The sequence below is a fragment of the Antechinus flavipes genome, chromosome 2 (assembly GCF_016432865.1).
Source record: "Antechinus flavipes isolate AdamAnt ecotype Samford, QLD, Australia chromosome 2, AdamAnt_v2, whole genome shotgun sequence".
NCBI classification, from domain to species: Eukaryota; Metazoa; Chordata; class Mammalia; order Dasyuromorphia; family Dasyuridae; genus Antechinus; species Antechinus flavipes.
Window position 1 is genome coordinate 195346178 of NC_067399.1, and position 20782 is coordinate 195366959.

At 38.1% G+C, this 20782-nt stretch overlaps 1 protein-coding gene across 6 annotated transcripts in view; it reads left to right on the forward strand.

Moving 5' to 3' along the window:
• The first annotated feature begins 1883 nt into the window (after positions 1-1883).
• DCDC2C (doublecortin domain containing 2C) overlaps positions 1884-20782 on the forward strand; it is a 173656-nt gene continuing 154757 nt past the window's right edge. The window contains exons 1-2 of one of the 6 annotated variants that reach the window (XR_007950435.1): positions 1884-2966; positions 7987-8038. Coding sequence is in view for 5 of the 6 variants with exons in the window: in XM_051976064.1 (XP_051832024.1) it covers positions 2671-2966; positions 7987-8038 (348 nt within the window). In the remaining variant the exon portion in view is untranslated. The remainder of the gene's footprint in view (positions 2967-7986; positions 8039-20782) is intronic. The other 5 variants (XM_051976064.1, XM_051976061.1, XM_051976063.1 and 2 more) reach the window with 5 other exon arrangements.

Here is a 20782-nt window from a genome sequence, read left to right on the forward strand (position 1 = left end):
CTGGGCAGAGGTGAAAAGGACTTGAATTCTTGCTCTGGTACTATGTGTCAATAGGCAATCACAACTTCCCAAAAGTTAATGTGAAAATTAAGCTTATTACAAGAGAAATGAACATGTATGTGGAAGTTCACAATCCTTCCCAAAGTTTCCATATTTATAACTCTGGGACAGAGGGAGGAAAACACAAATTTCCATTTAAAAGGGGCATGGCAGGGAAGGAAGAAAAGTGCTATAAAGGTGGGAAAAGGACAATCATCTCTCGGTGCGGGGGAGGGAGGGGTGGGTGGGGTGGGAGTGGAGTAAGGGTGGAGGTAGGAGGGTAGGGGATGGCAAAAGCTACATTCTTTTCCCTTGAGAAATGTAGACTATGAAGATTTAGGATGGTCTGTTTATAAGGATCCCAGCTATACTAGCAGTTTCTCAGCCTAGTGAAATTGACTGGCTCCTGTCTTGACTTCCAAGGACACAGAAAGAATCCATTTTGAAAGAATCCATCTTGAAGTGCAAACACCACATTTTTTTTTTTTTTGGGGGGGGTGACTTTGTCCTTGGCACATTCAAGACTTCCTGCATACTCTGGGTCCAGTGTTTTTGGAAAATATGAAACCTCAGGAGGACAAGTTCAGGGGACCCCTCAATATATGCAAGAGGTTCTAAGAAATTGATTTTTTCTTTCTGGGATTCAGATGAGGGGTTGGGATTAGATGAGTTTTTTGATCTCTTCCAAGTTTAAATCTTCATAAATACATAAGGGGCTTTATCTGTTTTTTAGTCTGGACACTTCATTCTACAGAAAAGGAAATTGAAGCCTAGAAAGAATATATGACTCGTTCAAAGTTACTGAAACAAATGAATGGCAGAATCAGAAACAGACTTCAAGAAGTGATTTTAGAAGCATCAGATCATATTTCTGGCTCAGAAAAGTTACTACCCCCACACCTCTGGTTTTCTGGAACAGTAGTGATCCTGGCTGAAGTCTGAAAGAAAGGGAAGTTTAAAATATAAACTGCATTGACTTTGGTCATTGTGAAAACAGCTCAGGAGCTCTGCTCTCTTAATCAGGATTTATTGCAGCTCTTGACATTTTGCTGATTTCCCAGTAGCCCCTAATTTCCTTTCTTTTGCAGCATTATTCTTCCAGGCAATACAAGAAAAGGGGTACTAGTCTGAGGGGGCAGAAAAACTCGGAATTCTTAATACTGATGTGAGGGCAATTAAATTTCTCTGTGCCTTACTTCCCTCTTTTGAAAAACAGAAAAATTGGATTAAATATCTGATTTTAAAAATTTCCACAGGGAAGATAGACTTGCCCTAAGTCTTAAGTACCAGAGATTTCCAAACAAGCGATCATTTGATTCCAAATTGAGTTTGACTCCCTGCTTCCACCAGCATTGTCTGGTTCAGAGAATCACTGATGTAGAGAACAGGAAGGGACCTTAGAAACCAATTCTGATTCTCTCTCCATGGTAGTAGTTGTGGTGGTGTAGGACTGTTCCTGACCCTATTGAATTTTTCTTGGCAAATATACTGGAATGTTTTGCCATATCTTTTTCCAGTTCATTTTGCAGAAGAAACTGAAGCAAAAAGGGAGAAGTGACATGCTCAGGGTTACAGAGCTAATTCTAAGTGACTGAGGTAAAATTTGAAGTAGAGTTGTTTGACTCCAGGCCGGATACTCTATCCCTTGTGTCACTTAGCTACCTCTCCTTTTATATAGATTAGGAAACTGAGGTCTAGAGAGGATGACTGATCTGCTCAGTCATGTTGGTATGGTGGAAGTCGAGATTTAAACAAAGGTTCAGGATTTCTAAGTTTATATGGTACTTTCCTGTCTCTCTCTAGTTGGAATCTTGGCTCCGTCACCATCCGGCGGTGTGATCAGGAGCAAGCCACATCTCCATTTCGGGCCTCAATCTCCCCACCTAGTGGAACTGTAGGGAACTGGATCAGAGGACCGGTGAAAACTCCTTTCGTAGGATAAATCCAGCCATCTGCGCCCTTCGTCCTGCCCTCTTTTCTCCTCAACTTTTTCTGCCCCCTCGCAGGGTGCCTCTCCTTTCTCTTTTTCTACCCAGGTTGTCTCACCCGAGTGAACGGTCACAATTGCCCCTGGCCCGCGTCAATGCCCGGCCCCCAGGGGCGGGTACAGGTGAGAGCCTAGGTGGAGCGGCCTCCAATCCTAGCCTGACCGCCAGACCTGTCACCACCCGAGATCTCCGCTGGCGGCGGCATCCTGAGCAGCTGCTGCGGCCGGAGGTCGGATTTGCAGGCAAGAGAGAAATCCTCCCCAGCCCAGCCGTGGGGGCTCACCCCACGGCCGCAGGCATGAAGTGATGCTCCAGGGACCAGAGTCTCAGGCGCTGCTCCCACTCCCGTTCCAGCTACTAGATAGTTTAGTCTCCTGTTCTCTGACTCCCCGTCCATCTAGTGAGGGAAGGGAAGGAAAGGCAAGGAAAAATCGAAGCCCAAACCAAGCCCTCCAAACCGCTTCTTCGGGAGAGCTGCCTCTACTGCTGCCCCTCACTCAGAACCTCACCCCTCCCTGCTCTTCTGCCCTCACGGGGGTTGGAACTTTGGAGGGCTGGGGAGTGCAAGGCAGGAGAAGGGGCCCCTCCCGAGGTATATGTCTTTTAGTTGATTGGATAGTTGGTCTCCCCTTTCTAAGCAACCATGGGCACCCAAGGACCCTACCGCTCTCACAGCTTGTTGGACGTCACTCCAGCCAGGACCATCCTGGTGTACCGTAATGGAGACCAATTCTACGTGGGTAAGAAGTTTGTGATCAATCGCAGGCGGGTCTCCAGCCTTGAATCCCTGATGACTCAGTTGAATGAGAAGGTGGCAGTGCCCTTCGGAGTGAGGCGGCTCTACACACCCTATAATGGACACCTGGTCCGGGAGCTGGAGGAGCTGCAACAAGGGGGCAGATTTGTAGCAGCTGGGAGAGAAAAGTTCAGAAAACTGGAGTAAGTCGGGTCTAGGGCGGGGGAGGGGTAGGAAAGTAGAGAAGAGAGTGAATGAATCAAAAATTGATCAACTAAGTTCTGGGGATCCAAGGAGAGAGTAGAAAGAATCATTACTGGCTTCACTTTTGTTCCTCAGTTAAGGGAACTGCTTAGGAAAAATATTTAAGCACCTGGATTGACTCAAATATATTGATCAAAGATTAAGAGCTGGAAGAGACTTTATTTTTTATTTAAAAATTTTTTTTGGTATTCTATAGTATTTTATTTTTCTAAATACACATATAGTTTTCAACATACATACAGTTTTGTAAAACTTTTTGTATTCTAAATTTTTTCCTTCTCTGTCTTAACTTCCTCTTCCCCAAGATAGCAAACATCTGGCATAGGATATATATATATATCTCCTATACATATATACATATATGTATCCTTTTAAACATGACAAATATGGAAATATTGTCATGTTGTGCAAGAAAAATCAGATCAAATGGGAAAAAAAAAATCCCACAAGAAAACAAACAAAAAGGTGAAAATGCTGTGCTTCATTACATATTCAATCTCTATAGCTCTCTCTGGATGCTGATGACATTTTCCGTCTTAAGTCTACTGGAATTGTCTCGAATCATCACCTTGTTGAGAAGGGCCAAGTCTATCACAGTTGATCAGCACATAATCTTATTACTGCATATAATATTTTCTTGGTTCTGCTCATGGAAGAGATTTTGGAAGACATCTAGTCCAATTCTTTCATTGAACACATCAGAAAAATGAGACTGGGGTAAAGAAAGTGACAATGTGAAAGAAACAGGGTTGGAATTTGACCCATTTAACAGATAAAATGAATGAGGTGGGGAAAGGAGAAGTGACCTAGAAATAGAAACCCAAGCAAGGATTTGAGCCCAGGTCTTACTCTCCTAAATCCAATGATTTTTTTCTTAATATCTTATATTAATTATTGCTTTTATTCAGTTCCCCAATAATAGTGAGAATTGTAGTCTCATTGTCAACTTATTTTGTTATTGTTGTTCAGTTGTGGTCTCCCTTGGGATTTTCTTGGTAAAGTTATTGGAGTTGTTTACAATTTCCTTCTCTGGTTTGTTTAAAGATGAGGAAAATTATATAATGTTTCACAAAGTCTTTCCTCATCACAGTCCTTCAAAATATTGCTCAAAACTGATCTAGAACCTCTGATGCCAGTCCTGGCTCCCCTCTAATATCTGTTCAGCACATTGACAAACAGACTGCAGTATGTTTTATCTCTTTCATTGGACGCCCCAGGAATCATTTTACTTCCTTCTAAAGTGTTCTATAAATTCTGGCCTTTTCTGGTCATCAAGAATCCTCAATTTCCTCATCTATAAAATATGAGGTTGGACTAGATAATCCTTAGGGTCCCTCCTAGTTCTATTTTCTAAGGTCTCTTACATATTTAACTTTGAATATTCTATATTCCATTTACCTTTAATATTTTATGGGTTTAACTAGTGAGCATTGCCTAAGGAAAGTAGATTGGACTTGAAACAAACCTAGGTTAGAGGCTTGGTTCTGCTATTTATAATTCAGGTGATCTTGGGGTAAATTACTTTTCCATTCTGGGCTTCCTTTTCCTCATCTGTAAATTGAATATAATTCTTGCTACTCTCCACTTCATAGGGTTGGTGAGTTGTGTATGTGTGTGTTTTTTAAAAAGTATAAAGAAATTCAATATAAAGTGCATAAACATGTCATCTATCAGCAAGAATTGATTAAGTTGACACTTAATAAATTTTTTTTTGCTGTATTAATACAGTAGTTCCCACTAAATCTTGTGCTGTTCCAACTGATTTTTTATTACCTTACTTCCTGACAGTTTTTTCGTAGTTTTTTTTTTTTTTTTTTGGGTCCTCTGTTTGAGATGAAAAGACCATAGAGAATTTATTCTTATCCTTCAGAAAAAAAAAAAAAAAGTTTTCCCAGTACGGAGAAAATGGGATCTAAATGGTAATGCTTTTTGCTTAAACCTTCTCCCCCATCCTAGTCATTTATTCAGTTGTAAGTGAAATTTTATTAAACATTTCTTTGAACCAGTTAATTCAGTACAATTCATATGTATTTATTGTGAGATTCATTATAGCATGGTGTGAAAGGATGAAGGATTTGAAGTCAGGGGACTTCAGTTCAAAACCTCATTCTACTACTTATTATCTGTATAAACCTGAAGAACTTACTTAACTACTTTTTGGGCCTCAATTTTCTTATATGTAAAAGGAGCAGAGTTGGATTTAGATGACCTTTAAGAGCTCTTCCAGCATTAAATCTAGAATCCTAAGTGCAAAGCACTATGCTAGGTGCTGGGGGTCAAAAAGACAAAATGAAAAAGTTTCTGCCCTCAAGGAGTTTACATTCTACTGAGATAATGCAACACATAATTTAATAAATATATACATGATAATCTGAGGAGGTGAGAGAAATCCTAAACAATTAGGGAATGGGGAAAAGTTCCTTATTGAGCCTTGAGGGAATCTACATTTGAAGAGAAAGTGATGAGGACTGCATTGCAGGCATTGGAGATGGTTTTCCCTGAAGTGGTATTGGAATGGAAAATTCAAGCTAGAGAAATTGCTAACGGGGAAACAAAGATGCTATTAATAGTGCAACTAGATGGATGCCACAAATTTTTAACAAAGTGGCAATTTGGGATTTGAGTGGAGTTAAATATATTATTAATAGAAAGCTAAGAGTATTCTAACAAGCAAGTCAAATTGATGTGAATAGGTGTGTGTTGAAATGGAAAGCTAAAAGGGCTGAGTGTAGCAAACAAATCAAATTGATCTCTCTGTGCCTCAGTTTTCCTCATCTGTAAATATGTTGCACCAAATGATTTCAAAAGTGTCTTCTAGGTCTGACATTCTGTAATTCCATGGAAAAGGAAACAGAACTTTGTCTCTAGATTAGATGCCCTTAGAGCCAACTTCATATTTGCTGGAGTTTGAGCCCAGGTCTCTTAATTACTCCTCCAGAGCTCTTAAGCCATAGTTTGCTTCCATTCTTTATGAGCAAACAATACTGACCTTGAGAAAGATCTCCAGCATTCATAGTAATTTGTTTTTCAATGTTTTTTTCCCTTATGTCAATAATGTATAAAATTATATACATATATATTTGAAGAAAGCCTGCTCTTTTGGTTTGACTTTCACTTGTATCAGTTAGGCACAATTAGTTGGAAATATATGTTTTGTAATTAGTAAGCAATTTAAATAATTTCTCACTTCTCAGAACATTTATCACAATCGCAAGGTTAGCAAGTGGACTTAGAAGTGAAGCTGTGTAATAAGCTACATCTCAAAATAATTGTCTGAAGAGATAAAAACTATAAAAATTATCCAATACCCAGCCATTGTTCAAATCCTTTCTAGACTAAGTTATTGACGACTTCTTTGATAATTATTGGTAAAAATGGTGAAAAAAAGCTTTTTCGTCCTTCCAAAAAAGATTTGTAGGTTCATGGTTATTATTGCTTTTTGTAGCAGTTTTATTTCCCAAGAATCCTAGACTTTTTTCTTTAAGCAAAAATTCTGTAACCTTAAATACCAAAAAAAGCTACATACAATTGAATATATGTATGCATAGTGATAAAGCCTTTATTCAGCACTTCCTTCATGCCAGGTACTGTACTAAATAAGTGATGGGGTTATTTAGGCAATTTGTCCTGCTCTCAAAGAACTTACAAAATGAGAAAAGATAATACTTAAAGGGGAACTAGAAAAGGATATTTGTGCACATACTCATCTAATAGCTTGGTTTGAATATGTTTGGGAGACCTTCTTCTGGACTTGATATAGTGAAAACTCACTTCTTAGTGCCCAGGGTCCAAGATTTTGTTGGGAGAAGCAGGACAATGAGGAGACCTAGGGTAGGTGACATGCTTTGAAAATGATTGGGGTATGGAAGGACTTGGTATAGTGGAAAGAATAATGAGCTAAAAATAAGAACACTTGGGTTTGAGTTTAATTTTGTCTTTAATTTGCTGTTTAGTTTGGGGAAAATGACAACTTTTCAGAATTTCCCTTTTCTGATCTACAAAATTTGAATGTTTTGTACTTCACAGGGTTGTTCTTAGTGAGTGAAATAGACAGATGAAGCTTTCTCAAGAAATTTGTGAGACTAGGCCTAAGATACGTGATCCCTATTCCCAGAAGCCTTTAGAGCCAGAAGATCAGAACTTGGGCCCCAGGTTGCAGAAAGTCACATGATCTCTAGGCCTAGAAGTCTTTAAAGGTTAAGACCCTAGATCAGCTACAGGAAGTGACAGGAAATGCTGTGACCCACAGGAAGCAGGCAATATTGATGACCATTGGTCAATGATGGTTACTTCCTTTTAGTCTATCCAATGAAAAGGCTTGGGTCTTTTACTATTTAATCAGCTCCTCCTTCCTGCTGAGCAGGTTGAGGAGCACATTTGGGAGCTGAGATGTCTCTCAGGTGTGCTGGGCCTCTCCCTGCTTTTTCTTTGTACCTGAAGATGTCTCTGATTAGTTAATTTGGGGAAGGGGGTCTAGCACCCATACCATACATTAGAAAAACATATAAAACTTGCAATTATAAGCTAAACATTTGCTAAACATTAGAGACATGAGTTATTGATATTTAAAATGCTGCTTATTTCACTATTAAAACTATCATATCAAGCCAGACATGGTAGCAGTTATTTGTAATCCTTAAAACTAGCGGAGGTTGAAGCTGGTGGATTGCTTGAACTGGGGAATTCTGAACTTCAGTGGGATAAAGCTAGTTGAGGTATCTGCCCCAAGGCCAGCACCAATATAGTGTTCTCTGGGAAACGGGGATTAAAGTTTCTGTACTCATTGAGTCTAGGAGTGATTGTAGCATTTCCTACTCAGTCAAGATAAGGAGATGGCCTCAATTCAAACAAACAAAAATCTAATTGTTTTCATGTTAGGAAGAATACTTAGTCTGTATTTCATGTTTGGGTCCCTATGCTGAAACATTATTTCCTAATTATACTTATTTCTATTTGCAGTTATTTCCACATAGCTCCTCAAAAACCTACAAGGATGAAAAAGGTCAAGGAAGTAAGTGTCTTTTTGCTAACTAGTAAGTGTAGAATTGGGCTATCATTATATAAAATTATATCATTAAAAAATTAAAAAATCATATAAATATCATTGACTTTTTATAGGGAGTTATTTGCAAAAGTTTGAAGTTTAAGATCAGAATTAGCTTTGTAATCTTGTCATACTTTTAAAAGTTACTATGATGATAGGGAGTTAATAACTACTGCCTTACTATAGCTACTAAAACTTCCTCTAGCAGGCACTCTGTATATCAGTATTTATAAAAATTTGATTTTTAAAATTTGATGTTTAAGATGCAGAAGGATGGATGTTAGGAAAAGTTAAACTGATGAATAAGGTTCTGAATCATAGTCACATAAGATTTAGAGATAAAGAGATCCTAAAGGTCATCCTAATCCTTTTTTACAGGGGTCACTTGACTGAATACACTTCTGGGGTGGGGGGGGGGGGAGGAATCACTTAAAGCTCAACTTTGGATCATGATTAAATTAAGTTCTTATCCAATTTATAACAATTTTCAATGTATAATGAAGATTAGTTATTTATTTCTTCAAGACAAAAGAAATGTTTAAAACACATAAGCCCACATTGACAAAGACATAGAATAAACTACAATATCTCATAATTCTTATATTCTCCTAAAATACTGATATTTAAAACATGGAATATTTAGTAGGAGAGTTGAAAGATCTTTTACCTTTACTTTAGTTCTGCAGCCTTCAAACAAGTCCTTTCCTCAAAGTTTATCCCTCTTGGTGTGTCAGTACTTGGGTGATCTTTCCATTAGTAGGCATCCTTTTTCTTTGAGAAGTGTTGTGGTAGTTACTGAGGGCTCTTCCTTCAGTGTAGCTGGCACTGCCCAGGAGAGCCAGGAATTTCCAGCCTCTCAGATTTGTTACCTCCTAGACTGGAAATGTCTTTCTCTTATTGTCCAAGGCATGTCTATCATGTTAAGGAAACTGAGGCTAAATGACTTGCCCAGAATCACACAGCTAGTAAATGTCTAAGGCTGAATTTAGGTCTTCCTGACACTAGGTCAGGGACACTAGGTACTGGGCCACCAAACTGCCACTAATCAGCCAATAAATTATTCATTTAACATTTGATGTATTTGAAGCTGTGTCCTAGGCCTCTAGGGATATTAGAGACCTTTAGGGAAATAGTCCCTGCCCTCTCAGATGTTTGCACTTTAGCATCCAATGAATATTTTCTCATTGTGTTCCATCAACCTTTTGCTAAAACCAAACAATTAACATTCTAGGGGTTTATTGAAAGGAGGAGTTTGTTTGTACTTCAGGAAACCTAGTAGGAATGTAAGTCATCCAATTTCATTGGCTTTCTGTTTGGGCAAAAATGTATTAGTGGAAAAATTGAAGACAAAGCTCCAGAGAGACCTTAACAGCATAGAAATTCACTTACAATTAATTAGAAAGCCATTTTATACACTTAATGAAGCCCATAGACATGATTTGTAAAATACTGTAGTATAATACATTGGCAATCACATTTCATTTAATTGGGGACTAGGGTGGGTGGGTAGAGGAAGACTTTAGGTAAACACCCTCGGGGGCCTTAGATTATTGCTGGCTTTTCACATTTGTTTTAATGAGAAAAGTCTCATTTGAACTCCAGAGGCTTCCTACAGTTCAATATGTTCTAGCTTATCATCTGTAAGATTTGTTTAGACCTAGACAACCCTGTCTAGTCTCTTCAAAAACTTGCCCAGGAATCTATGAATTAAAATGGTTTCCCATGAGCCCCTGAGTGAGACAGCGCTTCTAATAAATCTGAGGCAGGATTCACCAACCATGGGCCATCCCAAGAAACACAAAGCCTGGTAATGGCCTTTGACTATTTGTAGAGGATATTTATGCTTGTGAATGGTGAAGAGATTCTATTTTAACAGTTCTCTGTTCTTTTTGGCATAGTGGCTCCCTGGTGATGCATTTACTCCTGATCTTGTGCAGTTTGTATATATGACTTTACAAATATTCTATAGAAGATTTACCAATATTCCAGAGATCTTTCCTTTGGTTTCTTGAATATTTTGTGGATACCAGTGCAGTGATTCTTGAGGGATTATTATCCTTAATTTTTACTTTTGTGGCATCTTTACACATTGCTGTGAGTATATCTATAGGAAATCACAACTTCATGAAACTTAAGTGAACAGTAGATTTATTACAAGAGAAATGATATGCATGTGAAATCCAAAGCCAGGGCAAAGAGTTCACAATTCATAAAGAAGTTTGCGTTTTCATTATAGCAGGACAAAGGAAGAAGGAATGCAGGACAGAATGTGGCATGGGAGGGGGAAAAGTGCAGGTAAAGTGGAGAAATGGACAAAACACTTTCCAAAGGGGAGGAGCAAGGTGATGGCAAAAGACACATTCTTTTCTTGAATATGAAGACAGGAGGGTCCATTTATTTGCAAAGAACCCCAGCTGCACAAGCATTTTTCCAGCTTGACATAACCTGACTGGTATTTGTCTTGCCTCCCAAGGATACACAGGAGGTACAAACAACAAATTGTCAAAAGAGTGGGAGTAGAGTGGTGGAAGAGGACTTTTGTCCTTGGCATAGTCAGGGCTTCCAGTATTTTTAGGTCCAATATCTCTGGAAAATATGACTCCTCAAAAACACAAGTTAATATTTAATAATTAAAACATGGAGATACTTATATGAACTAATGTAACAGTGATAGGGAATAGGAGGGAAAAAAATAAATTTCTGCTACTTTGTGACCAGGAAGAGAGCTCACATAGAGCAGGGATAATCTGGAAATGTTTGGAATGTAAAAAAAAAACAAAACCACACTAACAAAATGTAAAGTGTCATCATGTGATGTATTATGCTATATAGCATTATCACATGACACAGTATGTCTGTCATATGATACAGAAGCCTGTCACACAACATACTGTTTATCACATTACGTGTCTCCCACATGATAATACTATAGCTGTCACATGATGTGGCCATCCATCACCTGCTTGTGTGATCGTTTGTGGGATCAGGAGTGTGTATGTGGAAGATTTGGATCAGAAGTATATGTGTGTGTGCATGTAATTATGTGATCATTACTAGATATGTGATGGTAGGATTGTAAGTCTGTTTGCGAATGTCAGATCAGAAGTGTGTAGTATACCTGTCTATGAGGTAGCAGGCCAGTCACAGGACCTAGCATGTCAAACAACTAGTATCTGAGATGTCATGTGGTTATATGACATGACAATTCAAAACATGGCACAGCAACAATATAGCAGCATTGTTACATGATATAGTTCACATGTTACAAACAAAAAAATCACATAATACACAGTGATATTGAAATGGGAACATGTTACATAGCATGCTATACACCATGCTTGTCACATGACATGATCATTATATGATACAGCTCACTATGAGCCATGTTTATTATAAGACATGGCATGTTTATTACATGACTGACAGTTCCATCAGTGACATGGTATGTTATATGGTACAATGTTTTATCTATCATGGTCATCAGAACGCATGGCATATCTGTCACATGACCAGATATGTCTCACATGGTGTGATATGCCTGTCACATGTGACCAGAAATGTGTTCGTGGGTTCAGAAGTGTGTTATGTCTCAGATCAGAAATGTATGTGTATGATGTGGGATCAAGTGATACATATGTGTGTATGTGATTGTGCCTTCACAAGTCTGAGTGATGGTCGAATAAGAAGAGTGTGTGATCAGAAGTATGTATGAAATGTGAGAATATTGTATATAGTAATAGCAGTATTGTTTTAAGAACTACTTTGAGTGAGTAAATCATTTTGAGTTACCTACAAAGGCTAAAATGAAGAAAGATGTTATCTGCATCTAGAGAAAGAACTGATAAATAGATGTATAGAATGATTATATCACACCTATTTGTTTCTAATGGGATGAGGAGGAGGGAAGAAAATAAGAAATTTACATAATTTGTTGTATATTTGAAAGAAATAGCAAATTATGCATAATAGAATTGCAATTTCATGTTCAATCATGTTTTTGTTATTTGTATTATGGAAATGGTTGTTTTATTTAATACATTAGATATGTGTGAATTTAAGGTCAAAAGCGTGTGAAGTTCATCTTTCGCAGGATGTGGCAGGTCATCATATATGATGGATGTTTGTCATACAAAATCATGTCATGTGAGGCAGCATGTTTGTCACATGATGCAGTGCCAGTCACATGACAGTAGTAAGCCTCAAGAAGCACAATGTTTGCTACTTGTTGCAACATGTCTGTCAATGGTACAACATGTACACAGCATGGTCACCATGTGACATATCCTGTCTCATAACATGGCATACCTACCGTGTTTCCCCGATAATAAGACACTGTCTTATTATTTTTTTGGACAGAAAAACACCAGAGGGCTTATTTTCAGGGGAGGGCTTATTTTAATGAACATTGACAGCAATTTTATTAAACAGGTAAATGTGAACCAAAAAAAGTACCTTTATTCAATAATGATCATGTCATCTTCTTCAACAACATCATCATAAGTGTCCATACCCTGAATTCCGTCCTGGATGTCTTGCGCCTCTATTTCCTTCAGAAGAAGTGGACCCAATCTGTCATGTCCAGCAATATAGCTCTCTTTAAATGAACATGTCTTGTCCAGGTAACCTGCTCGTAGTGCCTTGGCGACACAGCTGTCAGTCATTTTATCCCATGACTTCTTCACCCAAGTCACGACTTCTTGCAGACAGGGCTTCACAAAGTTTCCACGCTGATTTCTATTCCATTTTATTTTCAATGTAGTCATTGACTTCCATGCGCAAATGGTCCTTGAATGGCTTGTTTATTGCAATTATCAAGGGTCTGGAGATAGGCAGTCATTCCTGCAGGAATCATTACTTGATCTATTCTTCTCTCTGCAAGGAAGTTCTTCATTTCTTTAGCGCAGTGAGTGCTGGCTGAGTTCTTCTTTTATCCTCCATCACGCCCCCTGAGTTCTTCTTTTATCCTCCATCATGCCCCCTGAGTTCCTCTTTTATCCTCCATCGTGCCCCTTTTATCCTCCACCACTCCCCCTCACGCCCGCTTACATACCGGGTTTTTATGTTGTCCTGCCTCAGCTCTCCTCTGCGGCACTGCTCTCAATGGCACCAGCAAGCAAATCACTGGGGAAGAACAGGATGACGCACTCACTGCTGCAGCTCTGATTGGATGCAGCTCGGAGCGCAGCGTGCGTTTCACCCGGGGGGGGGGGAGGGGAGAGGACGGTGCATACAGAGGATACCGTAATGTAGTGTGTAGCGCAGGGGCTCATCTTCACTACAGTAGCAATCTCAATAGGGCTTATTTTTGGGGGAGAGCTTATTTTAGAGGAATCTTACACAGTAAGGGGAGGGCTTATTTTCGGGATAGGTCTTATTATCGGGGAAACATGGTACCACACCGCACACTATGTTCATATGAGAGGTTAACAAAGGGACATGTCAACCAATGTAACATATCAAGCACATGAAACTTCATGTTACACGTGTTACAAGATGTGCTTGTCACATGTGGCATCCTCATCAATTATAAGCTGTGTCCATCATATGACATAGCATTGTGATGTGTTTGTCACATAAAAGTGCATTTATCACATGAGTCATTTCTATCACATGGTGCTGCAGGTCTCAACATGACATGTCTATTACATGAAATGAGGTAATGTGATGTATAAAGCAGTCTTATCAATGATTCTTGTTGATCATATGATGTAAAATATTTGCCACATGGTGTGTTATGTTTGTCCCATGATGCAATGTGTGTCATATTACATAGCATGTTCATCATGTGGCTTGGTGATTTTCATACCATATTCACTACATAACTGGCATGTTCATCACATGATATAATTTATTATCACATGATGTAGCATGGGCATGTGACTTTATGCCTTTTTAAATTGTTTTTTGACAGCTAGAATATTAATTCTTTGAAGCTTTTGTAGCCTTTTATAGTTTCCAGCCATAGTCTGTAGCATTATTGGATGACTATTTACATTACAAAAAAATCTCATCTTGCATCAAGAAATTTGGCATCATGGAAATCATTATTTCCTCAAATGCTATCTCATAACTCCCATCCTTTTATTAAATTCTTTGCAACATTAAATAGAATACCTAGATTGACAACTGAAACATACCACATAAAATGAGATTAACAGGCCCCCCCAAAACATATAACAAAAATATATTAGTATGAAATTAAAGACAACTTAAAATCCAGTAGTTGATATAATGGTTTAAATTGATCAATTTTACTGTAATCTTATTCCTCTTTTTTGGGGAAGGTGCTTGCCATGGGTTAAAGGTTGTTTAGAGAAGCAGAAACACCTTTTGGATTTTTTATAATTATAAGTTAGGAGGCAGAAAAATATTTTTCCTACACATGAAAAATGTTTTCACTCAGCAGAAAGGTGAGCAACAAGAGCGAAAAGCTATCTACAGTATTAGATATAGTTTCTGTTGGGTGATTCGATTTAAGCATTTTCTTTGTTAGAAAGGGAGTAGGAGGAGGTCTGGGAGTGGGGAGTATATTAAGAAATGATTGTGACATATAAAACAAAGGGCATCAAACTGACAATATAGAATATAAGATCATTGTGGATCTTTAGTGAAGTGGAAAATGGGGCAAGGCCCTGAAATATGAGGCAATCCTTACATATATATGGTCAGCCTGGCTTTAGTCACAAAATGTGCCCTTAAAACCTTGAAAATCTAGGGTCAAAATTTTCCAGTTCTTCCCTTCTAGTTGATTGATGACATCAGAAGAAGATTGGCTTTATACTCTGGACTTGCCAGGATAGCCAGAAGGCCCCTATAAATCTCCTAGCAGCTTGTTCCTACCGATAGTTTCTCTACCTGGCTACCTTTTGACAAGCTGATTCAGCACTTGTGGAAGTATTAAAAATGTTGATTCTAAGCTGTAAATTCCTTTCTCCATGCTCTCCTCACCCTTCGTGCAGTGGAAAGTACTTTTATAATATGGGATGCAGGACTTAGGGGCATTATTATTATTATTTTTTTTTACATGCATAGATACAATCAGCTGAATATCCAGTCTAGTCCAGAAACTTGAACCTCTTTTGAACCCTACTGTAGAGAAGCAGTTTTTAATTCTGGATTCCACAAATAACCATGGAGTTCCTGGATAGATTTCAAAAGAGACTATGAAATTGGTTGAGAAAAAGTATTGCTTCTTTATTTTTACCAATCGCCAGCTGAAATTTAGCATTTCCTTTAATTATGAATGCAGGCAAAAAAATTATTCTGAGAAGGGGTCTCTGGGTTTCAGGAGACCACTAAGGATGTTACAAAACACTACAGAGTTGAACAACTACTCTCCTAGAGAGTTCTCAATTCTTTGGTGGGACAGATTTAATTCTGCTTGTTATATTTAGATCTTGCTTTGATTTTTGGTTCCAGTACTTACTAATAATTTGTCCCTCCTCCAAAACTTATCCCCCCTCCAAATCTCAAGCTGCCTCCAACTCTTATCTCAATGCCCACATTCCTCAAGGAAGTGTCTCTTAATCTAAACATGATTTCTTTGGAGGGAACAGTGTGTTCTAAACTTTTGCATCTACTTCCTCACATCTTTCAATTAAAATGTACCATTCCCATGCTACATTCCACATGGATTTGGTGCTAGAGGATCTGAATTCAAAGACTGACAAAGAATTTCTTGGAAATTCAGTGTTCTTACCTGCAAAATAGATAGAGGTCATAGGCTATGGATTTAGATCAAAAAAAGACTTTAGAATGGAATTCAAATTTTCCAACCTTCTCATTTTACAGTTTAGAAAAATGAGAGGGGGCAACTAGGTAGTGCACTGGATAGAGCACTAGCTCTGAAGTCAGGAAGACCTAAGTCTTAACCCTTCCTATCTGTGTAACCCTGGGCAAGTCACTTAACCCCAATTGCCTCAGCAAAAAAAAAAAAAAAAGAAAAAGAAAAATGAGGCCTAAAAAATGAGGTGATTGTGCCCGAAATCACACAGATAGGAATAAAGTAGGATTTAAATTTTGTTCTTATCCAAAATCCAGTGCTTTTGTAACTCTAACAGACTGCTTTATATCATCTACCTCTGTGGATTATTGGAGAGAAGCACTTTGTAAACTTTAAAGTACAATATACAGTTATTCCTTGTAGTTTTGATATGTCGTGAATTGACTTAAGAAACTAAATGGGAATTTTTTGGTAGTTTTGTGGAAGTTGTAGATAACATGCAAAGGTAAGCAGCAACACAAAAAGTTCTTTTTTCATATAATATTTTAACTTAACAATGACCAACATGTAGCCTGTGACCAAATAATTAACTCAAATTTTATAATTAGGTTTTGTCAGCATCCTATAAAAGAAGAAGAAGAAGAAAAAAATCAGACTTCTGTAGTATGAAGGAAGGGCCAAAAATTTTTACATAATTTTCCAGTTCATGGGGGCATCACACCCCGTACCCCTGGAATAATTTATAAACATTAGCTATGCTCATTCTACTATGAAGGAGACATGAGTCACCATCTGAAAACAGTTAACCTCATTCTCTCTCTCTCTCTCTCTCTCTCTCTCTCTCTTTCTCTCCCTCTCCCTCTCCCTCTCCCCCTCTCTATCTCTCTGTCGTCTGTCTGTCTGTGTCTGTCTCTCTGTCTCTCTCTGTGTCTTCTCTCTCTGCTTCCCTCCCTCACTTTGATTCTGCCTCCTCACTTCTGAACACCTGGTTCAAAAGCTCTTTCTGATCATTTCATCTCATATTCTCTTCCCTTTATACTAGTAATGGGAGTAGGGATCATTGATAAAATTACTGGAATGGTCATAAGATTGGGTAATCATTTCAGTTCTTGTTTTGTTCCTCCTCCAAGCCTGTTGTCAGAAAAGTTTAATTAAAGAAAGATTGAATTCATGTGAAGGGAGAAGAGGAGGGGAAAGTGTTAGCATAGAAATAAGGAAGGTAAATTGAGTTGCCGGTATAATAAAGGAGTAGGTAGGTATGGTCAATAAGCCTGAAGAGGGAGGGCAAAACAACCTCCCTCTCATATACCAAAAGATAGAATTTTCATCCCTAATGGTTGAGGTTTCATCCCTAATAAGTCAATATTCAAAGGCATCACAAGTAAGGGATTCATGAATCTTAGGGGTATTTTTCTCTGTGTCTCCTGAGTGTTTTGTCTTTCTGTGAAGTGTGTATGCCTTAAGGGGATACTCTAGTGTGCCAGGTTGCCTGAATGCTGAGATATAAGTAACACAAAGCAATTCTATCACTGGTGAGGATTCTGTGTCAGAAGGTCAGCTACAATTGAATCCCTGATAATACCTATTTTAAATATATATCTTTAATATTTTAATTTCCCCCAGTTACATGTAAAACAATTTTTAAAATTTGTTTTTAAAACTTTGAATTCCAGATTCTTTCCTTCTCACCCCACTCCATTTCACTTTAAGAAAGCACATGTGAAGTTATGCAAAATATATCCATGTCATATTGTGAAAGAAAACATAGATCCTCCCCCCCCAAGAAAAAATAACCCTCAAGAAAAAAAAGTGAACAAGAAAGTATGCTTCATTCTATATTCAGTTACAATTGACTTCTTTTTCTGCATATGGAGAGCATCTTCCATCCTAAGTCCTTCAGAACACTCGAGTCCTTGTATTTCTGAGAATAGCAGAGTTTCATAGCTGACCATCCCACAATATTGCTATTACTTTGTACACGATATATTTAAATCTGCTTGAGTTTATGGAGTTCTTTCCAAGTTTTTCTGAGAGCATTATCCTCATATTTTCCTATAGAACAATAATATTCCATCATAATCATATAATACCTACTTCTCGGTTTTTGCCCCTGTGAGAGTGTCAAAGCTCTAGCTTCCAATAATCAACTTGAGCAAAATTGTTAGGGGGGAAAGTTTGTCTTTGGTGAGATTCCTTTTTTTCCTAGTTTTTTCTGTATCATCTGGACTAGCTCTCTGGAGGATCTCAGTATCAGCCTGAGTCCTTAATCTTAGAAGAAGAGTAAAGAGGCAGGAACCCATGTGGATAGTCAAGCATGGAGTCCATTAATTTCAAGTTTTCTCAGCCTTAAATACCCTTAAATACATTATTGTCGCACACTGCACTTATGTTAACTATACTAGGCATGCAGCAACTATAGGATGCTGAGCATACAGGGACCACATAAACACCTTGCTATTATAATGTAGATGCATGTTTGCTGCAAATATTTCTGCTTCAAGTAGAACACAGGATGTCACGCTCCCTGACTTCTCAGGAAGGCTGAGAATGCCCCCAGAAAGATGAGAGCAGAACCAGATTATTGTCTGCAGGTTGCCTCTGGGCTGAAGGGTTTCATATCTCACCCAGAGTTCCCCCACTGTCTGTGGACCTCTATGTTTTTCCTCTTTCCCCTTTCACTCCTCTCTCCTTTTTTTCCCTGCCTTCCTCCATAGGGCAGCTACATGCACAGTGGATAGAGCACTTAGAATCAGGAAGACTTCATGAATTTCAGTCTGTCCTCAGGCATTTACTAGGTATATGACCCTATTCAAGTTATTTAAACCCGTCTTTGTCAGATTCTTTATGAGTTAGAGAAAGAAATGGCCAACTACTCAAGTATCTTTGCCAAGAAAATTCCAGATGGAATCCCAAAGAAGTGGACATGACTGAACAATGACAACAAAATATAATATTTTTTAAGATGCCTTCTGGAGATCAAGCAGGTATAATAACAAAATCTCAGACTTGGGACCTAGAGAGGAAAAGTTACTTTCTAAGGTCACAAAGCAGATTAGTAGCAAGGATAGAATTGTAACCTAAGTTTCAGGTCAAAATTCTGTGCTGTTTTCTGGGAGATGCGAAGTAGTGGGGAAAAAATGAAGAAGCACACTTTCTTTCTTGTTTTTTGATTTTGTTTTTGTTTTATTTCTTTCCTGTTATTTTGTTATGTTCAGGACTCCTGGTTAGGAAATTCCCTTTATCTATACAGATCAGAAATTGTTCTGCAGCTTATAGCATTAGAAAATTGCCCAAGTATTTGCCCAGGATAAGTGTCAGAAGTAGGAAGAGAACTAGGTCATTCTGACTGCAAGATAACCTTTCTCTCCATTACTTCATCATACTGCCTCTCCATAGCATCATCTATTTTTGAAGTAAAAGGGATATTAGAGATTACATAGTCCAGGCAACACCACTACTTTCCTGATGAGGAAATGGAAGCACAGAAGATTAAATCTTAGCTCTATCGAGAGATCATTAGGTGGCACAATGGATAGGAGGAAAACTTCTCCCTGAGTTCAAATTTGTCTGCAGACACTTGCTAACTCGACCTGGGCAAATACTTTGTCTCAGTTTTCTCATCTGTAAAAAAAGTTGGTTATATAGCCAGAGGACCCAAGTATGATCTTAGACAAATTATTTAAACTCTCTGAATCTCAGTTCCTCTACTGCTAATGTAGGAATATTTGCAATGGGCTACCTAACAGTGGTGGTCTTTTGATGCCTAGTGAGAACAGGGCTTAAACTTCTGTCTTCCTGATTCCAGGACTAGTACTAGTGTCATGTAGCTGCCTCTTGTTTTTTCTATTATGGACAGTCTTTTTAATACTTGATATCACCAATAATACTATATGTCATTTCCATAATATAGGTGCTTAATACAAGATAGATCATTCAAGTGTGATCACATTTTAATTGTAAATATAACCTCTTTTTTAAATAGATGATTAACTGAAAGACACCTTGAGATATTGTGTTACCAAGAAATGTGTGACTTATAATATAGTAGAGGAACATTAGTCTGGAGGTCAGAAAACCTAAGTTCTTGTTTTAGCTTTTGTCCATGAATTAAAAAGGTGAAATTTGGGCAATTTATTTATTTATTTTTTAGAAATTTCTTTCTTCACCAAGGTTTTGCAAAGGCAAATGTTAAAAGCTATCTTTGCACATATTTGGAAAAATAAAATGCTATTTTGTAATGCCTCAGTTTCCCTGGATTATTAACTATGCCCTGAATAAAATTATTATGGCCACCTCCCCCTTCATGGCCATTAGGACTGAGAGAATTAAAACCTTGAAGCTCTGGCCACTTTACATTCCATCGTATCATAAATCTCCAGGGGCCTTATCTCAAATCCTTGCTGGGATAATTTCCCATTCTGTTTGAGTATTGCCCCCCCTCCTCTGTCTCCTGCCCTTGATCTTCTTATCATGTCTGTTCACCCAGTGTCCTCGTTCCCTCTTATCCTTATCCTGTCAAGACTAAGTTATGATCCTTTCCTAGATTGCCCCCTTCCCCACTCCGCCCTTGTCTGCCTTTGTTTCCCCTACCTATAAAAATCTCCTGAATTAATCACTAGCTGCTGAATGCTTTGAGATGAGTCGCATGCAGCTGGCTGGCTTTGGCTAGTCTAAATTCTCCACAATTAAAATATTAAAAACCAATCTCTGTCTTGCCTCAGTTTCTCCAGCAATACAACTTTAAAAAAGAAAAGGGCAATCCCTTTTCTAAATATAATCTAAATTCTAAATCTAAATCTAAATAAGACTTGTTTTATTTAGCAGTAGGGGGAAAAATTAGGAGCAATGGATGGAAATTGCAAAGAATTAAAATAAGACAGAAGTATGTTTAACATGATTGTATAATCTATATTCCCTTTTAGGGAAATGGGGAAGGAAGGGAAGGAATTCAAAAATTTGCAGAAATAATTGTTGAAAACTATTTTTAT